Genomic DNA, 26,101 nt, shown 5'->3' with positions numbered 1-26,101 from the left:
ACAAAATTTAATGGTTCTCTCCAATTCTTCCTTCCCATCAATCCAGGAAAAAAGAGCTCTTCACTTTCTATCATTTTTATCGACCTCACAATCTGACAAAGAAAAAGACATTTTCCATTTTGAATAATGTTAACCAAATCTAAACGCTCTAGGAATTGAAAGAGGTTAAAAGATACGTAAAAGTAATTGTAGCTTCTAACCTAAGATATAGATGCAGTGCCTAATTAAAAAAAAAAAAAGAAGAAGAAGAAAAAACAGTTAATCACATGCACTTAATAGTTTATAAGTCTCTCGTAATCTAGAACCGAACCCACGTTTACAAAGCAAACCAATCAAAAAGAAACAACTTCAACTGTTCTAAAGCGAGGTTGGGATTATGTAAGTAAAGTTTAACCCATAGTAGAAACTAAGATCCAAAGGTTTTAAGTTGAAGGAAACAATACTAAAACCAGGATAGGTAAAGGTCTAAAGAGCCCTCCAAAAGGCCAAAAGCCGAAAGCACCTTTCCCTCTGCTTCCACACGTTTTATTCCAACTTGTTGTTGTACCAGAAGACGCCTTTATTCTTCTCACCTTCGTCAGGCTCCACGTAAACGCACTCCTTCGCCTCCCTATACATGGCCTTGAAGATTGGGGTGCCATCGAAGTGGTAGTATTGCCCCAAGATTGGCTTTATCGCCTTCGTTGCTTCCATGGCGTGGTAATGGGGCATGGTGGACACCAAATGGTGGGCCACGTGAGTGTCGGTGATGTTGTGGAACACCTTGTTCAAGATGCCGTAGTCTCTGTCCACTGTTGCGAGCGCGCCTCTCAGCCAGTCCCACTCCGAGGAGTCGTAGTGGGGCAGCGCCGGGTGGGTGTGCTGCAAGTATGTGATTAGGACCAGGAACCCGTTCACCACCAGGAGCGGCACTCCATACACACACACCACCCACGCCAGGCCCTTGGCCACCACGAGGCGGTAGAGCCCGTACGAGACGGCCAGCAACCCGGCGTCCGAGATGAATATCTGCAGGCGCTCTCGGTCGGAGTAGATGGGACCGTATGGGTCGTAGTGGCAGGCGAAACGGTTGTAGGGTCGGCCGGAGACGTTGAAGGCCAAATAGAGAGGCCAGCCTAGGACGAGTTGGATGATGAGGGTGAAGACTCGGCCGGGTGGGTTGTTGAGGTATTTGGAGTACCATTTGATGGCGGATTTCTGTTTAGGGACAAAGACTTCATCTCGCTCGAGAGAACCGGTGTTGGAATGGTGTCTGCGGTGGCTGTACTTCCAAGAGAAGTAGGGGACCATGAGGAACGAGTGGAGGATAAGGCCAACGGTGTCATCGAGCCACTGGTAATCGCTGAAGGCGTGGTGGCCACACTCGTGGGCAATGACCCATAAGCCAGTAAGGATGCAGCCTTGGGCGGCCCAGTATAGAGCCCAGGCTGGGTATTGGAAGTGGCTAGGAAGAGTTTGGAAGTAAGTGGTTGCAACGTAATAGAAGATAGAAGCTATGGTAATGTCGTAAACGACATAAGAGAATGAACGGATAACAGAGCGTTGGAAGCAATGTGGGGGAATGGCTTTTTTGAGCTCACCAAGGGTGAATGGGGGCTTTGTGGATGGAACTCGCTTCAAGTGGTCAGAATCTGACTTCTTGAGGGATGGAGGAGAGGACATTCGGCCTCCAGCACCCATTTTTCAAGAATGTTGTCCTGAAAATAAGCAAGAGTTTGAGGAGACTGGAAAAATTGCATCATTAAACAGCCAGTCATAAGTACACAAAAGGCAAACAAACAATCATTCACAAAAACCCAAGGAAATAATTGACCTATTCAAATCTCTGAAACTATGAAAACAGTTTCTCCTTCTGTCAAATCTAGTAGACTACAGATGTTACAATAATTTACCTAAACTCTACAAATTAAACTTTCAGATATAATGGGTAATTAAACTCTAGACCTCAAGATACCTTCATTCATCAAATAAGAGTCAATACACCAGGCCCACATGTATGGATTGGAAAATTTGGGAACACGTGAATTCAATACCAACATAATAGTTCAACCACGCCTTTCAGGAAATTAGGAGTGGCAAAACAAAGAAAACCAACTTTCAAAGCTAGACATTCGCCGCCCACTTGAGGCGAAAAAAGGGAAATAAAAATACTAGTAGGCAAAGTCTACGCTGATTCTCTAACATAATTTAATGCGCAAGTGGAACCGTCCGGGTTATCAACTAGACAAGCTAAGTACATGAAAAAAGCCTAAAAGAGCGATCACATTGCTGTCACTTCTCACAGTGACGCAAGTTGATCCTACCTAACATTTAAAAAAGAGAGAAAAAAGAACTGCTCATTACACAGCTCAATTAAATCAATATAAGGTTTAAAGACCAATTCCAACTCTCTAATGCCGTAAGCTAATTTATATTGTCCATCTACAGTATCAATAGAATCCCTTAATACTGGAGTTTCAAAGCTAAACCTGAGACGTAACGTGTAAATTCCGTTCTCCTTTTGTGTTTATGTTTTCAGTTTCTTTAAGAACCAAAATGTCTTTAATAATTTCGACTTGTCTGGCTACCCTATTTTCTCCATATTTAAAACGAAAGCAAGAATGTCCCAAACTAAAATGAACAAAGAACACAAAGCTGCACAATTGACCAAGATCTTTTGTGATTTATTAGTTTTCAAGTAGATTTGAGGACTGATGGGGATTTTTTTAAAAATAAAATTTGATTAAAAATATGTTTGATTGTCCATTATTTGAAAAAAAAAAAAAAACTCCTAAAATTTGATAGCACACATGGCTTATTTATTATAACAATTTAATTTCACCTAATCAGAGTTAAAAACAATTTTAAAATTCATTCTGCAGAAAGACTATAAATTATCCTCTAATAATCGCCGGGTGCTCAACTCAAAACACTGAAGGAAAGAAGAAATTTCTTTTCATTTTTGAGCACATAATACCACACGTTGAATGATACGGAAGCTAAAACCGAAACGGCGCCTACCCTAATTGACTTGAGAACAGACAGGGAAAGCACCAAACGCACCTTTGCCAAAAGGAAAAAAGCATTAAAAGTTAGAGCCATAAATAACAAAATAAATAAATAAAATTCATCTATAAAAATTTGCCTTAAATAAAGGATTAGTATCACAAACAGACGACAAAAAATAATTTGGTAAAAAAAATTAGTTCAGTTATGATTTCAAAGATTTCCAACCGGGAAAGACATCCAGAATTTCTTCTCTTGGAAATGTTTTCGGAAGTTGAGTACGAGATATCGCCGATCAACAACAAATCGACGACTAAATCCGTACAAAGGGGAAAAATGCATACGAGTTAGCGATTTGCTCAGAAATCGACAAATCCTTGGTATCACAAATTTACAGACGCAATAGCGTGGCCATTGCAGAAAAGAGTCGAATCCAAGCATCCGGATCGAAACCACGCGATCTCAGCAACAACAAGCTACAACCTACAGACTAACTCTCTACCATTTCGACAATGCTCAAAAGCTCCGTTATAGCCTAAACTCTAAGCATTATACGAACTATAATCTCTGTAAAATCAAAATTATACAGAGGTAAAAAAACGTCGAAAGCAAAAGCCAAGAAACACCTCAGTGAACGGTAATCTAATCTCGACATAGATCTGTGCATCACCACGAACGTAAATGAAAAGCAACCAACAAGTCCCATCACATTGGCCTCAAAACAAAAACTAGAGAATCAAAGAGCAAACAAAAGAAGGAAAAGTACAGAATGTGATCGGAACAGTACCTGAAAGAGAAGAAGAGGACCGAAGTTTCAGAGAGCCTCGCACTCTCCGCTCTCTCAATCTCTCTCTGCTATGGCCGCCTTCAGATCGCCGGCAACGAAGCCTCTCTCTCTCTCTCTCTCTCTCTCTCTCTCTCTCCCTATTTTGGAGGCACTTCTTGGAATATGAGCATCTGGTATTTAAGCACTAGCGGCACGTGAGGCTGTGGGCCCGCCCATTTCCATGGCTCAGCACAACTGGTACTAACGTGTCGTTATCTTATTGGTTCCTTATCTTGCTTTGCGCAATCGCCTCTCTGCCTTGGCCTGTGAACGGAATGGCGAACGATCTCCATCGTCCGATCGGCAATTAGGCTTTTCACGTTTTGACGGTGTGGATCGTGCTTGGGGGAAACGAAAATATCTCACGGAATGTGAACTTCTTCCTTTTTTTTTCCCTTTTTAATTTATCTTTAAAAAGAAATCAAAATTAAGTTTTTTTTAACATGATTAAATTGAGGGTTTTTAAATTCTTCAAAAAAAAAAAAAAATAGAAGACATGATTTGTCTAGAAGAAATGTAGTTTTATTTTATTAAAAAAAATTATACTCAAACGACTTAAGAAATTATTTTGTAAAGAATTTTAAAAATCATGAAATGAAATAACCCTATCATATGTTAAGTAAAAAGAGTTTTCAAATTATTATTATTAATAATAAGTTATAGTAAGAGTATTTGAGTAAAGAGAGTATTTTAATTAATTCTACACTTTGGAGGGCCAAAAGTATTTATTTTTTAAAATCTAAAATTTTTGGTAACAAATAAAAATCATTTTTAAATAATTAAATTGATTTTAAATAGAGCAACACTTGAAAATGATTCTTAAATCTACAGCTAACCTGGATGCGGTGAGGTTCGAGGAGCCGACCTGGGAGGTCGGCACGGTAGTTTGGCGAATAAGGCGGCCACATCACTTCGTCCCTTAGAGCGAGGGTCGAACTGGTCACTATCAAGGACCAGTGGTTATTCAACAGGCCCCTCTCCGAACACCAGATTACACCGATGGGACATATATCAATCCAACTACCGCTATAAATACACCGTTCGCCCACGATTCCAGGTATGAAAAATATGTTTGATGCTTACCTACCAAGCTCGACTTGAATACTAACTTGGGCGTCAGAGTGGTTGCCTCCTTGCAGGTACCCCAGAAAACCGTCCAAGTGCTCTCGGCCGACCTACGAGGTCGCCTTCCATACCCTGACCAAGTTTTTGCATCAACATTAAAAAATGATCGTGAATCAATCACTTTAGACTAATTTTATAATAATGTTTTCTAAAAAGAAAAACTTTATAATAATTTGACATTAATAGAATTGTCCTTTAAGATAATGAGTCAGGGCATTGAAACTTCATATATCAGTTGAGGTCTTGAGTTTAAGTCCTACGCTGATCACCAAGTCATGAGATTCTATCTCAAAATCAATTGACTATGAGAGGAGTAGTCTATGTCTATTATAAACCATTGTTAGGTCCCTTTTCTTTTCAATGTGGGATCCTTAACAACGACGACTCGGGAGTAGATTTCCCACTGACAGAGGGACAGTAGGCAACAAAGTTGCTTTGTATACTCCTTATACTAATCTTTCTATAATCATATGTTAAACCTACAAACAAACACAAGTTACACAAATACTCTAAATTTTAAATAGCACAAACATACAGATTATATGAACTCATACTTTTCGCCTTTTAAAATCATGAGCTAATTAAACAAGTCCTTCAGAATTTAATGATATTAATGAATATTTATCATCATTTACTTTGTAATAACGAAGACTCATTAAATCTTAGGCAATCACGACTTGATTTTGTAATTTTTTTTCAAATCGATGAAGGAAAATGACAAATCAAATTTTAAAATAATTGTTTGGAAACTTGATCTTTTAGGATACAATACAAGTTTAGTCTTGATTGGATGTGCGATCAAAGCCTCGTGGATGGTCCTTTTGATCGAAGTGAGAATTTGGGAATGCAGTCAAAGTTCTGCTAGGAAATGAAAAGATCTTGGGTATATAAGTTGGAGACACTATCTCTATATATAATGAGACATTTTGAGTGATACCAAAAGCAAAACCGTAAGGATTATATCCAAAGTGGGCAGTATAACTCTAAAAATCTCTGGTTCAACTATTCAACACGCAATTATGCTTTGGTGAAGATGAGCAGTGGCGCACGGATAAAGGTGATGTGCGGTGTCTTTAAGGGGAAGCTCAGTGGTATTTTGTTTGAGGAGAGGATTGTTATATGTGCCACCAAAGTCCCACCAAATGATTCTTTAATTGAAGTGAGGATTGTTTGTTGAAAATGCGATCAAGGTCTAATACACAAAATTCATGTTGGGTTTGTAAAGAAGTACAAACAAAGTCTCACATTGACTAGGGAATAGGACAATGTATATAAGATAGGACAATTATCTCCATTGGTATGAGGCTTTTGAGATAAATCAAAAGTAAAACCGTGAGGGGTATGCCCAAAACGAACAGTATCATACCATTGTGAAAATACCTAGGTAACGTTGTACTCAACAACTCAGTGGAAATACGCAATAACTCGTTAATATTTATCCAAGTCTAATGGTGACCACAAGATTTTTTGCAACTTTGACCTTTTGCTTCAACTTTGATTGGTGAATATGTTCAATGTGTGCACTCTCTCTAAGCAACCATTTAAGAAAGTCACCTAACTACATATAGTTATATAGAGGGACCTATTGAATTCTACTCTAAAAGTAACACTCTTTTAAGGTCTCAAACTCTACCCTCCCTAGCTCTCTGACTTGTCATTCCCTCTATCAAACTTTTCGCACTAGAATCCACGACAAATAATTCAAGTATTCGAGTATCATTCAGTGAATAAGAGTGCACTTTTTGCAATCGTTAAACTCACAAGAGAAAACAAGTTCTTAGAATTTAAAAATTTTACATAAATTCTAACAATAACAAGAACCTTTAAAGTCGTGGTTACAATTCAAGAAATATATTGAATGTAGTGTCGTGTTGAAATTATGATAGAAAAATTAGATTGAAAAATGAAATTAAAAGACCAAAATGATTACTTTTTAAAATTGCAAGTGAAACATTTTTAAACTAAAGGTACCAAAATGAACTAAAATTAAAAATACAGATACTAAAATAAACATTTTAAAAGTAGAGAAACAAAAATGAACAAAAATTAAAAGTTAAAAGTAGACTGGACTAGTATTTTAACTAAAATTTTTTATCTATTATCTACACTTTTTTTTTCTGTGAGACATTTATATAAATAACATAAATAATAAGTATTTAATTTAAAATATAATAGAAATTAGTTTAAAATTTTACAAAAATAACATAATCCAAATCAAACTAAGTAATATAAAATTATAAAAAGTCGTACTTCTACCGTATTTGAAAAAAATATGAAAAGTTGTGACATTTTTTATATTAAATTTATTCTATATAGTGAAATTTCTCAATTTTTTAACTCTCACTTATTTCGTCATATTTACACATGTTCCCTCGTAATAAAACCTGTTCCTAAAAACAGACTGATTATAGAGGTCAATTTTATCAAAACTCTTACACCAAAATCAAATATATATTATATATATTGATGTATGGTATATAAAAGAGGGACTATAGAAATAGCACAAAAGAAATTTGTACTTTTACATATAATATTAAATTTAAATTTTTTACAAAAATGACATAAATTACAAATTTATACAACAACATGAAACCGGATAAAAACCACCTTGATGATATTTTAATAAATATATATTTATTTCGTACAATTAACTTATTACTTTCCCTATATAAAATAAAAAAAATTAAAGACAAACTTTTTCTCTATTTTTGTATTTTTCTCTTTTAAAATTCGTTTACTGTAATTGTTTTTTTTTTTTTTGTTCTCTTTTTATTTATTGTTTTAGTTTCTTTAAATTAAATATTTTTTAATTTTTTGAGAAAATAATGTTCTGCTACATGGTAGAAATTTATCTTTTTTTATTTTTCCCTTTATTTTTTCTATTGTTCCTATTTAATCCTTTATTTTTCTAAAATCAACAAATTATCTTTTTTAGACTAAAAAAGTATTATTTTAATTGATATAACTCTCCTTTTATTCTTCTAACTTTTCAATCTTCTTATTCATTACACAGGGGTCCTTCTTCCCCTAAATCTTTTCATTATATCTATAAATAATCCATAATAAATCACAAATCTATATCGACTAATTGTTCTCGTGTAGCATCTTCATGCTTTTGTAGAAATTTCTCGATTTCAAAATGTATCAAATCCATAATAGAAAATGCATGTCCCAACCTTCTCCCCATCCCCGATTCCATTTTTTAAATAATTAATATATATTTATTACATTTTTTTTATATTTGAATTCTAAAAATAATTAAAAACAATTATAAAATCGCTAATTTTTCTCGAGAACATCTCTCGAACCCAAGAACGAGGTGGAGACGGAGATTAAAAATTTTGACGAGCCTGAGAATGAGGAAGAACATCCTCACTCACACCCACACCATTGTTTACTCTACCCTACATAAAATTTTCTCTCTCTAGTAATATTTTCAATTTTCTAACTTTCTAAAAATAAAAAACTAAAAATGGTTATCAAACATGTTTTGGTTTTTGTTTAAAAAAAATTAAAAAATAATTATCAAACGTATATGGTTTTTGTTTTTTAAAAATAGAAAACTAAAAATTAAAAATTAAAAATAAGAAAAACCAAAAATCAAGAACTAAAATGGTTATCAAAGGGAGGAGGGAGGAGTCTTGGAATGATAATAGCCTTATAACATATCAATGAACCTTTTCTCTTTTTTTTTTTCCTTTCTGAGAGAATCAAAGAAGGAAATCGTTCCATTTGATAAAATCAATTAATTATCCTCTTTCCTACTCAACTTTGGAATTTCTTCGTAATAACTTATTTTGTATTCTCAGAAAATGTTAGCCACTTGTCACATCAGATCCAATATGTCAATAAAATCAAGGGAAGTTTTGTTTTTGGTTTATAATTTATCTCCAGTTCTTCCTTAAAAGTTAAAACTCAATTCTCAAATTGAAGTTTTCTAAATGTGTTTATTTGGATTGGATGTTTATGGAATATCTTTTAAAATATACTCAATTTTCTAAGAAATATTGCTAGAATATTAACACGCCTCGAGACAAAGCACTATTGTAAGAATGTAGGTACATGTATATCTATTATCTTTTCCATCGTCTTTTCATTCCTTAACTGATGTGAACACTTCTTACAAACTCGACATAATTCGTGAGATGTGTTTGCGTTAATAATTTCGAATAAGTAAAAACTTTATATGTTAAGTTAGGCCAAAAATGAATTTTGGTTGAATCAACCCATTCAAACTCATTATTATTTTTTAAATAATTTTATTTTACTTACCATAGAAGAATATATTTATTTTAATCTTATTTGCATTATTTTTTGCACAACTTTTAAAAGTACTTTTTTAAATCTTTTTTAGTGTAATTTTTCACAAAATATTGACATATAAATCGTGATTCACGGCTAGAAAATATGTGAGTAAATGTTTAAGTCAACGCTAACATTGTTGAGTAGTAATATACCTCCAATCAAGAGACTGTGCCTCCCCAACATGTTGTAAAAAAAAAGTAAATATTTAATATATTAGTATTTATTTTTTATTATATAATATTTTGAAGGAATAGCCTTGAAAAATCCGAATCTGACCCAACCTATAAATACCGTAGATGGTAATGCGTACATTCCAACTTAACTATATTTATCTAAGATTTAATAATAACCAAGATGGATCAAGCCTCGTATTCAGATTTTTTTGCAACTACTTTTCGAAATTAAAGTTAATTTTTATATGTCTAAGTGTTATCTTGATCGCTGTATCTTTGCCTTTTGTTCCTTTGGTCTTTCTACTTTTAATTTTTGTTTATTTTAGTCCTATACTTTGAAAAATATATGTTTGGTCATACGACCATTTTAATTCATGTTTGAAAAATTTTAACACAAATTTTATTCACAAGGAAAACGCTTTAATATAAATTTATTGTTACATTTCAAGAAATTTCAGTGACTGGAGTCTTTAAATTATGACCAAAAGAAATTAGATAAAAACGAAAAATGAAAAAACCAACATGGTCACTTTTTAAAAATATAGGGATTAAAACATGTTGAGTTTGTAAATAGTGCAAACAAAGTCCCACGTCGGTTAGGAAAAGAGGTGGTCCATGGTATATAAGGGAGGACAATTATCTCCATTCGTATGAGGTCTTTTTGGTGGAACCAAAACCAAAACAGTGAGGGTTATGCCCAAAGCGGACAATATCATACCATTGATATGTCAACCACCTCTAAAACTATGGTTAGATTGGCGATCCAATATTTAATTTGTAGGCTCCCTTCATCAAAAACTTTTTCAAAAGATTCTAGACTATTCCTATTTCAAAGTCGGGCCATCCTCTTTATCCGCATTGGACTCAAGGACATCAGAAGGACATACATCTTGGTTGGTTTCACCAGGCGTATTACGGTTTTTCATCGAGGTGGTGGATCGAAGCGATTGTAGCGAAGAATTGATCTAAAATAAAGCACTTCATCTATGGGCATTGTAGGGAGAAGCAGGGCTCGAAGAACGAGCCGAGCCGTGCAAGAATGCAGGGATATGGCAAGTAAGCAGTAAGATTCTCTCTTGTTGACCGACTACAACAAGCTCGCGACTCTAATAGAAACAAACGGTAAGCTATACTTATCAAAGTTGGTGAACACTTCTGTAACCTTAAAAGAAAATAGTGCTCGATGAAACGATCCTGATTTCACACTATGTTGTGGACTAGGAAGTAAAGTGTTTTATAAATTTAAAAACAAGAATTTGAGATTCATTAACCTCTCTGGCATGCAATCTAAAAAAAATATTCCAACAGTAATTACCACATATTTGAAAATATGAAGAAAAAAATTCTTGTTTAGAACTTCAAACTCAGATCAAGATTAGATAGATTTTTTAAGTTGTCAAATGATATTTCTGATTAAATATAATAGTTAAATTATAAAAACATCCTTAAACTTTAAAATTCTGTCTATTGTTTCGAAAGTTTCGATTTATATATATATTTTTTTGAAAGGGAGTTTCGATTATACTTGTTATCCTAAAGTTTAAGAATACGATGGAAATCACCTGTACTCTATTTTTACAATTTATTATTCGCGTTATATTTTCATTTTCTTTTTAACATAAAAGTTTACAAAATATTTTTTTTAAACAATTTTTTATCTTCCTGTTTTTCATGAAGCAAAAAAAAAAAAAAAAAAAATTGTTCATGTTCAGTCTAAATTGCAATATTTTTTAAGTTCAACGGAAGAGTGAATGATCCACTCTTCATGTACCAAGGGTCCAACACATAATTGAACAACGATCCAGAACAACAAAGAGATAATTATCTATTCTCATTTTTCCTTTCATTTTTAAATTCCTTTATTATAAAATAATGTTTAGCTATACATTTACTATTTTGTTTTTTCAGTATAATTTTATAATCATGTTTTCTGGGTTAAATATTTGTTTTAGTTTCTGTTGGAGTATTTTTTTTAAAATTTAATATTTATCTTCAATACAATTTCTTAAATATTTAGATATATTTCAATTTTCTCAATCATATCAACAAATGTTAAAATTTATTGATTACGAACCTACATAACATATACTTAACGAATCGATATAAATTAGGACGAAAAAACTCGATATCTATAATAATTTATTAATAATGTTTTGATTATATTTTTAAAAATTAAACTCCTTGTTACATCTACTTTTAAAAATATTTCTAAAACCTAAGTCAAATTTTGAAATTTTAAAAAATAGTTCAAAATTTTATTTTTGTTTTTTAGACTTGACTTAAAAATCAAAATTTTGTTTTTAGAAAATGTGAAAACGTATTAAAAAATTGTGAACAAATCCAGTATAATTTTTAAAATTAAAAATTAGAAAAAAATAAACAATTATCCATTGAGACGTTAGAAATTTGAGAGATTTATATAAATTCACAAATTATTTTGTCGTGTAAATTTGATATCACGAATTTTAATATATTCACTATCAACGAATATCTAATTTTTATTTTTATTTTTATTTTTAACTTTTTACCTTTTACATGAAGGTGATTGGTAGCGATTAAGTGGCGAAATAGTAAGGATGACGCGTGCGTGGAGCCTTTGCTGCTTCGAATTGCCACACATCTTCCGAACTCGCCACGTCACATAAAAATTACCACGCTAACCAGAACCCCCGCTCTCTTGCCACGCGCGCTCCACGTGGCATTCTGAATTGGACACGTGTCCCCGAGGCGTTATTATCCCGAAGACTATTTAATACCCGCCGGTGATTTTTGTAAACGACGGAAAACTTTCAGGAAAAAGAAAAGAAAAAAAAAAGTGTGAAATAAAAAACAAAAATGCAGTCAGGAAGGAACGCAGCGGAGTCAGCGAAGGAATCGGCCGCCAACGTGGGAGCTGCTGCCAGGGCTGGCATGGACAAAACCAAAGCCACCGCCCAAGAGAAGGTCCTTTTTTGTTTTTTATTTTACATTTTAATTAGTAATTACTATTTTTTCTGTTTTTAAATTGTTTTCTTTATTTATTTTAAAAACTAAATTTATAAAATACTTACTTTTACGATAAGGGATATTGCAGTGGATGGCAAAAATTGAATTTCAATTATTTTACAAAATTGAATTTCAATTATTTTACATTTTAATTATTATTTTATCTGTTTTTAAATTTTCTTTATTTTTTATTTTAAAACTAAATTTATATTACTTTTACGGGTATGCAGTGGATGGAAAAAAAATTATATAATTTCAGAATATGTTATTTGTTTTTTGAAATTTTTAATAGAACATAATTAGAATTTTGATTTTTGGAATGTTCCATTATTCCAATTTTATTTTGTTTATTTTTTTGAAATATTGCGGGCAAAATTTTGTCACATTTATTGTACTTGTACCTATGTTAATAGTTTATTAGATACTCATATCACATATTTTTGATATATTAGACTAGGTAATATCATCAGCAACATTATATTATAGATATATTATAAATTTTTATCATTTTAAAGTTAGACCTGTTTTTTTAAAAAAATACTATATTTGAAAAAATTAATGGGCTGATATTTTACAAATTTTAGTGAAATATTTTTTTTTGGGTCATATTTGTAACATCTCCCTACTTTGATCTATTTTTAAATAATTCATCTCTCCCTACTTTTATCTATTTTTAAATTAATGGATGCTTTATAATTAGCTAAAAACAAACCTCGATGAATTAAAGTGAAATAAATTTGAAAGGATAACTGGATAAGAATGAAGATGGGATTATTCCTAAACAATATTTGTCTATATTTAATGGGCATTCAATGGTTGGGGCTAAAAGTGGAAATTAACGTCTAAAAGAGAAATATGATTAATTATTAATCACTATAAGCTTTTAAGCACGATATAGTAGTTCAAAATACGATCAATTATCAATTAGTATAACGTTTTAAACACTATATTTTCGTGGTAGTTTAAAATGTTCTTAACATTAATATAAAATTAGTATAAGTTTTTAAATTATAATTTTTAAAAACGTCTACAATATATATGTATATATAGTTTCTGAAAATTAAATTGAGGTTGGAAATTTTGAAATTTATGATAAATAACAATAGATCCAAACCGTGCATAGCTCAAATGGTTGAGGCACCTATCTCTGACTAAAAGGTTATGAGTTCGAACCCCAATGTTATACTAAAAAAACAATAGATCAAATTTATTTTCTATTTTTTGGAAATTAAATAGATTGAAATTATTATTAGAGTTGAGCTTGACAAAATAATTAAATAATTGACAGGTGGACAAAATGCGGGCCCACGACCCGGTGGAGAAAGACATGGCCGAGGCGAGGAAAGAAGAGAGAATCACCGAGGCAGAGATCAACAAGCAACAAGCGCGTGCAGCCCACGCTGCCGAGAGACAAGCCGGCACCGGCACACTTGCCGGATTAGCCACCGGAACCGGGACTGGGGTCGGACCGACCACCGGCACCGGAACTGGAGCTGGGACCCGCACCCTAGGTGGCACCCAACCTTGAAGCGCGTGGCTTGCACGTGTGGTGTGATGAGTGGGATGGAGAGTAGAATGTCTGGCTTTTTTTAATTTTAATAATTAATGTCGTTTTCGAGTAAGTAATTAAGAATATGGTTGGTGGAGAAGTGTACGGTTAAAAGTTATTGTATATTGTAATATAAATAATAGCCTATTAGATTGGATAAGTACATTTTATTTTTGCTGATGATTTTGGTATGTTTTAAAATATTATGCCCAGTAAAACTTACAAGTGAGTATTTCATATTTTTTCAAATAGATGCATAAATTTTATTGAATGGTAAAATAAATTTAATGCCCGACAATTAAAGAACAGATTTTATGGACTTCCATTTTTTCTTCTCTTTTTTTGTTTTTGTTTTTTTTTTAAATAAGTTCAACGGATTCTAAAATATTGGAGCTTGGGTTGATTTGGGTTTTAGATTAAAAAAAAAAAAGAAACAGTATATGCATCTTTGATGGATTTAATCATCTGAAAATTATTTCTTTCAAGTGTTCATCGGTAATTTACTCGAATTAATTTTAGGTAAAGTTAAAAGATTTTCTATTTAGGAATAAAAAATGGTTTTTTTTAATGCAAAATTAAGAACCTAGAATATCAAAATAAAAATGTAGTATAAATAGAGATCATACCATTTGTAGGAGAGTATTTCATATCATCAAAATAAATTCAGAAATTTTATTATTAAATTTATAATCGGTGGGAACTTTTTCCTTTTATGGAGAAAAGCTGGCATTACAGACTTATCCTTTTTGTCCAATAATACATATAACATATATTTTAGTTTTTGAAAATCAAGTTGATAGGTATTTCTTTTTGAGTTTTTTTTTTTCTCTTTTTAAAGAAATTTAGTGATTAAAAATATATCTTTTCTAAAGGTGAAAGCAATGAAAAAAATAAACAAAATAAACAAGGGTTTAATTTAATGCCCGAGCATAAAATGACCATTAATGATGTATGAACCCAATTCACCAGATTGTTCATCAGTTTTTTTCTTTTATTAATTATTTTTCTCCAGAATATTATATTGTTTTAAATTTTATTTTTTTCAGAATATTAGGTATCATATTATAGTAAACACAGATTTTGGAAGGAAGTTTAGGTTGATTTGAGTTTAGATTAAGTTAATAACTCAACACATCTTTAGTATATTTGCATAATTCACTGAAATTAATTTTAGGTAAAAGTAAAACAGTCGGATTAATTTTTTGACTTATCCCCTCCCAAATAAAATTACTATTTTATACAAAATCTAGAACTAAGAAATCAAAATTTAATACAAACACAGAGAAATTATTTAAAGTTTAAACTAAGTTCCATCTAGTTTGATCTCTTGGTCTGGCCTATGAATTTCGAGATGGAGGAAGTGGTTTTTTTTTTCTAATTAAGAATTAATATATATATATATATATATATATATATATATATATAAATAATGTATTTAGACAATAAAATTTGTTATTTGAGAAGGCTCCACGTCGGATAAATGTTTATGGACCATCAGTGTCTTTTTGGAGCATGTTCTTTTATGGGTCGATTTTTGGGACCATCCATGTAATTTTCAGGGCATGTTCTTTTAGGAATTTTATTATTTGGTGGATTTAATTTTACCTATTTTTTTGGACGGAGTACCTATTTTGTTATTTGCTAGAAGAATAAAATTTTCCTAAAAATTAGTGGATAAAGATATTTATTACTATTTCTAAGGTTGATGGTTCGATCTTTCAAATAATTGAATTAAACAAAAGTCACTTTTAACCAATACATGCTTCACATGCACGCTATTTGACAAATAAAGTCTAAAATAAAAAGAAAATTTTAACGTTTACCTTTAAACTTTGAAATGTGTATCAAATTTTTAATTTCATTAAATTAGACTCTAGATTTAGATAATTGTGACATTTTTTTCGCGTTATATTAAATTTCCTTTAATTTACTTGCACAACTAAGTTTGATTACGATTGAATAAGTGGGTAAAAAAGCATAACTAAAAAAAGGACTCTAATGTTGGTTTTTCCTAAAATTTTATCAATTTTATATCAGACATAGATTTTATAAAACTAGCTTTAATATTAGTTTTCTTTGAAATCCTATCAATTTCATACCCACCCTATGTCTTTTTGGACAAAATATTATCCCACCCCGAAAATGTATAAAGAGGGGTGTGCTCTAAGGGCTATAAAAGAAGCTCATGATTTTAAGTTTTATTCTTTCCAATTGAAATATTTTAAGCATGGTATACTAACTTAATTATCTGAGTGATATTTGCTTAAAGAGAGTGTTTTATGTAATTTGGATCGAGTAAAGAATTCAGATAGAGATTTCAACATTTAAAGTTAGAGTAAATTTTGATACATTTTGAGGAGTAAAATTTGTCGTTATTATTATTATTATTATACAAAAAAAAGTCTCATAGTAAGAGTACTTGGAATATCATAATCGTTTATAAAGAAATTTGAGAATAAGAGGAGTTAAACTCTGAGACTATTGATAAGCATTGTACTGATTAATCAAGCGCACTATAATTTCTTGGCTTAAATTTTTTTCATGATTTTAATATATAATCATTCAATTCAAATATTGAAACTTTATTTAACTTTTATTGGGCCTTCTCTAGCATGGGCCAAGTATTGGCAGGCTCCCTTCCATTTATTTAGTTTACTATTTGGGCTTTAATTTGGATGTCAGCCCATTTTATTGCAAAAAAAAAAAAAAAAAAAAACTTTAGATAATATGTTGGGAGGGCGGTTTTAAAAACTTATTTACACAAATGTCTAAAATTTTCTAATTTTACACTTTTAGATTTCTGTTGGTAGGATTTTATTTTAATTTTGATTTTACCCTTATCTATTGCATTTACCTTTATTATAGTTATTTGTTTTTTTTGAAATATAAAATATTTAATTTCATAAATTATTATCATAATTCTTTAATTATCGTGGACTCATACTAATTTTCAACACAAATCCCTTAATTTACTCCTTCAAAAAAGACTAATTTTCCCTTAATTCACTCCCACATTCGTGTTCGATCTTCAAACAATTCAAAATCACACAAACATCTTTTGAAGTCTCAATAAACATATATCAGTATATTAAAAAAATATATTCAAAATCAAAGTATATATCCACTTATATATCCGCGTATATACATTCAAAATACTATATCCGGAGATCCGCATGTATACAAGTTGAGTTATAAGATACATTCTAATCAAATCAGTGTAATATATATCCTCATATATACAATATTCCACACGAAATGATCAAAAATTGAAAACAACTGTTGGAATGCAAACCTTTCAATCATGAGATGAACCGTTCTGGCAACTGGGAAAGATGGAGGTGGCCAAAGATGAAAGCAGGCAGGCGTCGACCGGAGACGAAGGTAGACAGAAACGACTGGAGAAAAAGAACCAACAGAAATCTCTTTTCGAAGGGGATAAACGCAGACGAAATGTTCTTGAGACAGAGAAAAATGGAACCGGACGGAGAGAAAGGTAGACAGAGGCGGAGGGTCGGAGGAAGAAAAGAAAAACTGATGGTTGGAGGAAGAAGAAAGGGGTGGGTTTCGAAAATGGATGGTTTTTTGGGGTTTTGAGATTTTTTTATTTTGGAAGTATTGTGTGCTCATGAGATTTGACCTCCTAATTTACCCATTCTAAATTTTAATAATTATTTAATTGTGAGATTGATTTTTAAAATGATATACTAGTAATTTGTGTGATGGATACAAGTTGTTTCATGACAAAAAAAAAATTGTAAATTTTATACTTTTCAATCCTTTTACGTAATTATGATTACTAATCCCAAAATTTTATTTTACTCTTTTTTTTTTCAATAGCATTTCACTTTGGTTGACCATAGACGGCAAACAATTTTAGGATGTTGAATATTTTATGAAGAATTACAAAACAATCATCAATTAAAAGTGGATATGGATCTACCATATTATATGATTTTTTTTTTTTTGAGAAATACCATATTATATGATGGTAACTTAGGAGCACATTGGGGGAATCTCTTTGAATAAATGAAAATTTCTCTAAGTTAAAATGGTGTGCTTTTGGTGGAGCAATTTTAGAAGTTACCCAACGAGAGAGTTGTCAAAGAAAAATACATACACACACAAAATTAGAAAAAACATAGCATCAAATAAAAAGGTATTGGTAGATCTCATCAACGTAGTTTAACTAGTTAAAGCACCCATAGTCTCTGAGATCAGAGGTTCAAATTCTCTACTTCACACCATTATCGTACTAAAAAAAAAGAAAAAATTACTTGTGAATTAGAACAAGATTTCTACTACTACACCTACACCGTCAAAAAGAGAGACTGTCTATAAATATACTAATAGGATTTATTCAAATGCTCAAAATGACTCAGTGTAGTTTAGTAGATAAAATACCTGCTACCTTGCATAAGCCCGAATGTTCAAATTTTCACTTTACATTTATTGAACTATTTAAAACTAAAAAAAAACTTCAAATAATTTGTAGTTATGCCATTACACAAATAAGTAGCATTAGTTTGAATAAAAAAAATATGGAGCATATGTAATATAGTTCAATTGATCAAGACATTACTTACAAAATCGAATCTCTTTCTAGAAAAAAAATTATTGGTATTATTGAAGTATGCCTAGGACACCCAGTCTATGAAAAATTTGATAGGACAGTGATTTACAATAGAAAATTAAGATTTTCAAGTTGAGGTGAGACTCCAAGGCCCATTTGGTTAAACGCTACTGTTTAGTAATTATTCTTATTTCTGATTTCTAGTACTTAAAAGAAATATTTTTTAAATTGTTGTAAAAAAATTTTAAACAACAAAATTAAGTTTTTTTTTAAATTTTTTTTCTTGTTTCCATTTTTCTCAAACAAAAATAAAAATATTATTTTATCATCATTTATTTTAAAATGCATAATAAATGTTAAAAATTAAATTTTAATTAAAAGAATATTTTTCATATAAAATATTTTTCTTTTTTTTTTATTTAAAATTTTAGAGAATGAAAAACAAGAAATTATAACAAAACATACCAAATGCAGTTCTATTTTATTTATTAGAAAAAATAAAACGAGAAACAAGAAGTATGAATATTACCAAACTGAATCCCTAAATACCACAAATCGTGTGACAGTACAAACTTCCATTGAATAGTACTCATGATTAATAAATCAAGATATACCATTTTTTTTTCTACCTTAACATTGAGAATGTTTATTGAGTTTGTTAACATCATACACCTCCTAAACAGCATGAAATTTTGCAACAACAAGTTGGAAAAATTAGGGTGTGTTTGGTAATTGGTTAGCAATCTAGATTCTGTTTATTGTTTTCAGATTCGTGAATCTTTGTTATCGAATTCAATGATCGAAATAGTGAAATTTTGAAAACAAACCTTATAATGTTTTAGATTTTGAATTTGAAACTTTAAAATACATTATTATATTAAAAAAGATAAAAAAAATTTATAAATATATTATTACATGTTATAAACTAATTTTATTTTTGTTAAAATTAGAACACGTAACATATAATATATTATAAATTATAAATTATGAAAAATTTATAACAAAAATATTAATATCATTTTAAATTTAACTAAATAGTTAGTTGGTAAATACCTTAGTATACAAGTATATTACTAACTTGAACATCCTTATTAATTCTAGATAGTTTAAATCTCAAGACTGTTATATTTGCAAAGTTGCATGTATTTTTCACATCTTCGACCTATAAAGCATTAAAGTGCTCATCATTATATTATTATTCGAGTAAATGATTAATGGAAAACATAAGGTTATTAGTAAGTTGTTAATTAAGATTTCACAAGTTATTGATCTAGTATAGAACCAAATTACTCTCTATTTTTAAATCTCTCTTCACCATTTCTATTGCTTCAATGACCACGGGGCCAACTTATGATGGTCGAGCCAAATGACTTTTCACACGGGCAACATTACGTTAGCCTTAAATAGAAAATATACCGACTCGTGTTCAACTAATCCCCACATTCGTAAAATTATAGCAAAAATGGGAGCATAAGAAAGTAAACGAGGTCCAAGAGAGAAAGCATGGGTCAAGAAAATTGTAATGACTTCTAAACCATAAAAACTGTCGATTTCGACTAACAAGGTTGCGTGGCCATGTGACAATTCAAGATAAAAGAGCTCCATCTAATACAAAAGAGATTGGACCATAATTCTAAACTCAGAGGAAAAAAATCTAGAAAAAAGGATTTTCCTCATGCACCAGATTTGCGCAACTCGGCAGCACCATGCGCAAAGTGGCATCTCTCTCCAAATGTGCAAGACCCTTTGGCAAAATTATCGCAAAGTTTAGTCTTATGGTTGTTACCTGATGGAGCAGCTGTGCCACCTGCTGATTTCGGAGGGCCTGCCATTGAAACCGTTACGATTAGCTCCCTCACCATTGCACTTGCTTCCTTAATCTGATCGAATGTTCCCTCGAGTTCAATGTTTCTGAGGTTGGGATCTGATTCATGGTCCCTGATCGAAAGTTTGGCTCCTGTTTGACGACAAATCTGCTTGGAATTAATACCACCCTTCCCTATAATGGCTCCTGCAAGGGAAGCATCCACACTAATCTTTGCCGTCGCAGAGGCGCCAAAGCTAGCAGCAGGGCCTGATGGAGCAGCTTCCATCCTACTGGGTAAACGGTTCGGAATATGTCCCATGGCCCGAAGATCATCATGAGATGGAGCTAAAGGCTTTCCAAGTTCCCATTCTCCATGAGCAAAATGGCACTTCTCACCAAATTTGCAGCCTTCAGCGGAGTTATACTTGTTGCACATACGAGTTTTAACAACGGGATTGGCCGAGCCGTTGGACATTGGAGGAGGGGCTGCCATATTTCTAGCTGCTGGAGGAATAGGTGTTAGGTTCATCATTTGAGCAACCGTATTATAGCCGCCAGGAACATAATGCAGGAAATGGCATCCTTCACCAAATGGGCAGCCAGTAGTGCTGAAACCATAACAGAAACGGTCAGAACAAAGGGAATTTACATTGAGAACACTGATGTTTTCGACATATATAAGGTGTCAGAATTAATTTCATGATATACAAATGGGCAGCCAGTAATGCAAGTGAGAAGTCTACTACATACGTTTACCAAGTTAGATTAAGATTTAAAAAAAGATATGCTCGGTCAAAACAAGGTGAAGAAAGTCCTTTCAAGTTCATCCACACCATAAAGATACTGTCAACATAAGAGTAGCTCAATCGGTTAAAACAATCATTGACCCCACATATTGTTGAACACAAAAAGAAGAAAAAAAATTAATTATGTTCAAAATAATAAGCAATGGAAAAGAAGTATCGATGGTTCCCCATTCATTAAAGGAAGATAATAAAAACAAAGAGAAAAAAAGTTATAAGGAGATTCTGAATCTACAGAAGCTTTATTCAATGAAACTGCTAATTTTCCACATCATGAGCACCAGCAAAGAATATGCAAACAGAGATTCAGAATATGGGTTCAATCAGGCAGCTGATTTTCAAAGTCCCAAATATTCCTTTCTTTAATCAGAATAGATTAGATAAGAGAGAAGAATATTCACTCACTATCTCACACATAGTTTGTAAAATTGGTTAACATGAAGGAGAGGGGCTAAAATGTTTTGGTATCGTAAGAAAATAATCTTCAAGGCTTACTACTTTGTTACTTGTACAAGAAAAATATGACATTGCTGTCCTACTTTATAGTTTGTTGGAGCAGATTGTAATGTTCTGAAAATAGTTTTACTACCTAAAAGTATTAACCAGATGATTGGCTGACTACATATGAAAAGGTGCTTCCAATGTATTTGAGAGGACACACACACAAACAGAAACAATTTAAAGTACTTTCCAAAGGTTCAGTTAATAGACAGCCCTGTAATGTGCCACTAAAGAAAGTGTTTTAGTTATTAACATCACTATCAAAGCACTAGCCATAACACTCTTAACCACAAAGTAAAGTAAAATATTTGGCTCCTTAACAACGAGACCAAATCATATCCTCCCATTAAAAAATTGAAAACTCATTAATTTTTATAAAAAGTATCTGTTTTTGCATTTCTCTCTCATAGTTGTCAAACATTATTTAATGATGGTAAGGACAAAATTGCTCCTTACTTAAGGAGCCAAGTATTTTTCAAAAGTAAATTCTGGTGCATTGGGTAATTGTGACCAAACATATATTGGTTAGACTTTTTTGATGAACATATATTTATTAGACTTACCAGAAAGACGTTGAATGAAAGTTGTACAAATCCAGTAAAAACTGAAAAAAAAATATAATACCACTTCACAGTATTATCCTCTTCATTTATTTATTTATTTTGAAAAGGTACCAAGCTTTCATTTCAATTAAAGAATCCATCAAATTATCCTTCTTCATAGGAATAAGAATACATTGATGGCCTCCATATGAATCATACTGTAGAAATTTGTTAAATCTTTTATACTTAAAGAGAGAATTTGTTAATTATTTATACAGAATTACCTTATGCATTTTTGCCTGTTTCATGAGAAAGATTACAGAACTAAATCTTGTACAATGGAAGTTATTTTCTTACAATCATTTATAAATATTCAGTTAAGGATGAGATAGGTTCAGAGTATTTATTTAGATGAGTGAAGATTTGAACCTGTAAAATTTGGTGCATGGCTTCGATTTGCTTCCTACACCAGTTGATAAGGACTCCATTTCTGTACAAAAAATTTATTATTGTCTTTTCAGTCACATTTTTTAGATTTTAATATGATTACGCTAAAATTTCTGACAGTTAATGAATTATTTAACCAACAAATAAATTCTTAAGATTAAATATGCCCGTGTAAGATTTTTATGGTCTCTATAATAACATATTCAGGTGCCCTCAATTAGGTGGGGGTGGCTTCCAAACTTATAGAAACCCCTGCAGTTAACGATAAGTAACAAATTTAAGTAAAAAACAACAATTTATGCAAGGAATATTTCCACACTCAATGCCACACTATAATCAATCAATACCCGGTAATTTCTTTGACTATCTTTGCTTCACATAGCAACCTTGTAGTTTAAACTTGAAAGTTAGAACCAAACCGCAAACATATGATTTAAAAGAATAGACCAACAGAAACAGAAAGATTAAGAAACTTGAGAGAAGATGTAATAGCTGTTATGGTTACAACAAAAGAATCCCCAAAATAAGAAAATATAAGATTCCATACTATGAAGGTAACTAACAAGAACAGGGAATTTTCACATACCGAGTTCCTTCCTCATTAGCATCACAAAGAGTCCTTAGTTTCTTAGACCCTCCCCACACAAGGAGTTTACAAGCAAAGCATCATCAAGCTAAGACTAACAAGCACTTAATCTTAAGTTCAAAGTCGTAATTTTCCTAATAAATGTTATCACTTAACCCAAAAAAAAAAAAAAAAAAACCCACAGAACCAAAAATAAGAAATAGCGAATTCCAGTGTTTGCCAATTGCCATGAATTTACTGGTACTCAACTTCGAACCTACAGTTCAACACACTGCCTTCCTCCTCCACAACACAAGTATCGCCAAAAAGAAAACAACAATCTCTTTAAAATAACATAACGTAGAACGGCAGAGCAAACAGAGAGAAATCAAAGAAGTACAAGAGATATCAGAAGCGGAATGTGGAAGTAAAAAAAGGAGGAACAAACCTTGCTTGGACATCTTGAAGCCGCCATTAGCATTTAAGCCAACTTCGGGCCGCCCTCTCTTGCGTGTATCCATTGCAAACAAACCCAGATCGAGATCAAAAGCAAACTAAGGAACCCAAAAGAGAAAAAAAAAAAAAAAACTAAAGAATTGAATATGCCTAAAACGATACGATTAAAGACCTAAAAACTAGAAATTGGATAAAAAATGGAAGAAAGCAAAAACCCTAACTCCAACCCTAAACAGAGAGAGAGAAGGGTTTTGGAATATGGAGGGAGAGGGAGAAGCTCAGTCGCTTCAGTGGGAAAAACAAATACACAGCACAATTTATTTTAATGTCACTCAAATTGTTACTGTTATTGTTTAATAATTACAACTTTACTTCTAACATTTCAAAACTGTTTAATAATTTTTAATTTTTTTTAATACAATAAAATATAGAATGGACAATCCAACTTCCGACCTAAGTAAAATTCTTTAGTCGTCGAACTATAAAACATATTTAGTAGGTCTATGACTAAGGACTTATTACTTACGGAATTTGAAATTTTAGTATTTCTAAACATAACTTCAATTTTGTATTTAATAACTTCGGAAAATTTTTTCTTTTTTCTTTTTATTTTTCTAAATTGAAAAGTTTAAGATTGATACAAAATTGAAAATTCAAGTAAATATTATATGCGTTATTTAAATTTTAAGGATTAAATTTGTAATTTAACCTTTTTTTTAAGGAATCAATTTAATTGTACTAAAAAAATTAATTTACAAGAATTTGATTTTAAATTTTGGGATTTCAAAGCCTTGTTCCATTTGCGTGCCGAGCCTGATTTTAAATGTTAATATCGATGGAAATATCGAAGTCTCAATTTTATAAAAATGTGATGGAAATTATCGATAGAATTTTGATGTCGATGGATATTTTTAAAAATGTTATAAAAATAAAAAAATCATAAAAATATTTAAATTAACAAACAAACCTTTCAATATTTCTAAACAAGTTAAAAATGATTAATATTAATATTATGTTTATATTAATGATTTTTTTTTGTGATATTTTTTATATTTTGTCAAGTTCTTTTACAATACTAGGAAAATTCGATTTATTCCTCGTGTTGATATCAAACTCATGAATACATAGAAATATTGATGAAAATGTTGACAGGTAGTTGATATCTTGATTGGAGTAGGTGCTTAAATGTCGACGTGTGGTCAAACCTTGAAATAGAAGTCGTTTCTAAGTCGTTTCTAAGTTTTCTATGGATCAACAATTTATTAGGAAATTGTTACATGAACCACTCTGCCTAAGTGTAAAAAAAAATAATAATAAAAGAAATCTGTTTAAATGGTTACAAATTTATTTACCACATTTTTGTTTATAAATCTATTCTCTTACATTATTTCATTATATATTTTCTTTGTCTTATTGCCTTTATTGCCTTTAATATGATTGTAAGACGTCGATATCAAAGCGAGCATAGTTCAACGATAATTAGCATATACTTTCAATCGACGGTGTGAGTTCGAATCCCCTCCCAATATATTGTACCAAAAAAAATGATTGCAAGATTTTTATTCTTAAAATATGAACCAACTCGCATGTTTGTATAATATTTTTGGATTGAATGATATATTAGTAATTATTTATATGCAAAATAAGTTTAGCTTAGTGGTAATTGACATTTATCTCTGATTAAAAGGCTATGAGTTCGAATCATCCACCCTCACTTGTTGTAATTATTTATACAATATGATATACTTAGGCAAATATTCTTATAATAATAATAATAATAATAATAACAATCATTTATGGGCCAATCTCTTTGGGCTTAGAATGTTTACCATTGGGCCCAAAGCTTAGTTTAAGGTTAGTTTGGTAATTATACTGATTTTTCTTTTTACATTTTTTTTATACTTTCTTAAATTAGGTTCGATATGTTTAGGAATGAGGTATTTGCAGCACTAGTATAATTTAGGTAAAATAATAAACGAATATAAATTTTAAAAAATAACTGTAGATATAGAAAAATTAGATAACATGTAAATCAATAAATTTGTTTTTGAGCATACATGTAAATCAATAATTATTAATTATATTGTATCGATATAATGGATAATTTTTTATTGATTATAGTTGATTAATATTTGGATATTTTTTTATACATGTAGAGGTGGGAGATCGAACTCACAATCACTTGTCTCCTCTAAAAATTATAAATAAAATGTTTTTTTTAAGTCCATCAATCGTTATTCCATTTTATAATAATAATAATCCATTCATTTTTAACTTTTTATATAATTATTAATAATTAAACAATAAAAAATGATTATAATAATAAACCCATTAAAACTTATAAGAATTAGTATTTTATGATGTATTCATTTCTTGAACGTAATTTCAATGAAATAACTTTAAATTTAAAAAAAAAACATAATTTAGTAGCTAAGCATTTGTATACATAGATGGTAAGTACT

At 31.1% G+C, this 26,101-nt stretch overlaps 3 protein-coding genes across 3 annotated transcripts; 1 reads left to right on the top strand and 2 right to left on the bottom strand.

Moving 5' to 3' along the window:
- Positions 1–258: 258 nt before the first annotated feature.
- On the bottom strand, positions 259–3,934 carry FAD2 (fatty acid desaturase 2). Its single transcript, XM_022302643.2, has 2 exons — positions 3,773–3,934; positions 259–1,697 (listed from the first exon to the last, which is right to left on the bottom strand). Exon 2 carries the CDS (start codon positions 1,678–1,680, stop codon positions 526–528), a length of 1,155 nt encoding a protein of 384 aa, XP_022158335.1. The 5' UTR covers positions 1,681–1,697; positions 3,773–3,934; the 3' UTR covers positions 259–525.
- An 8,246-nt stretch (positions 3,935–12,180) lies between these two features.
- On the top strand, positions 12,181–14,108 carry LOC111024847 (protein LE25-like). The gene is made up of 2 exons (XM_022302646.2): positions 12,181–12,357; positions 13,688–14,108. Exons 1-2 carry the CDS (start codon positions 12,250–12,252, stop codon positions 13,925–13,927), a joined length of 348 nt encoding a protein of 115 aa, XP_022158338.1. The 5' UTR covers positions 12,181–12,249; the 3' UTR covers positions 13,928–14,108.
- Positions 14,109–20,024: 5,916 nt separating this feature from the next.
- LOC111024859 (zinc finger CCCH domain-containing protein 14) lies at positions 20,025–23,942 on the bottom strand. Its single transcript, XM_022302664.2, has 3 exons — positions 23,632–23,942; positions 22,601–22,661; positions 20,025–20,933 (listed from the first exon to the last, which is right to left on the bottom strand). The coding sequence occupies exons 1-3, from the start codon at positions 23,702–23,704 to the stop codon at positions 20,192–20,194; spliced, it is 876 nt and encodes a 291-aa protein (XP_022158356.1). The 5' UTR covers positions 23,705–23,942; the 3' UTR covers positions 20,025–20,191.
- Between the last annotated feature and the right edge of the window lie 2,159 nt (positions 23,943–26,101).

Source organism: Momordica charantia, assembly GCF_013281855.1.
Source record: "Momordica charantia cultivar OHB3-1 chromosome 5 unlocalized genomic scaffold, Mcharantia_2.0 BLBB01000005.1, whole genome shotgun sequence".
Classification (NCBI taxonomy): Eukaryota; Viridiplantae; Streptophyta; class Magnoliopsida; order Cucurbitales; family Cucurbitaceae; genus Momordica; species Momordica charantia.
Note: the sequence above shows the minus strand (reverse complement) of the source record. Positions and strands in the feature narration are given on the sequence as shown.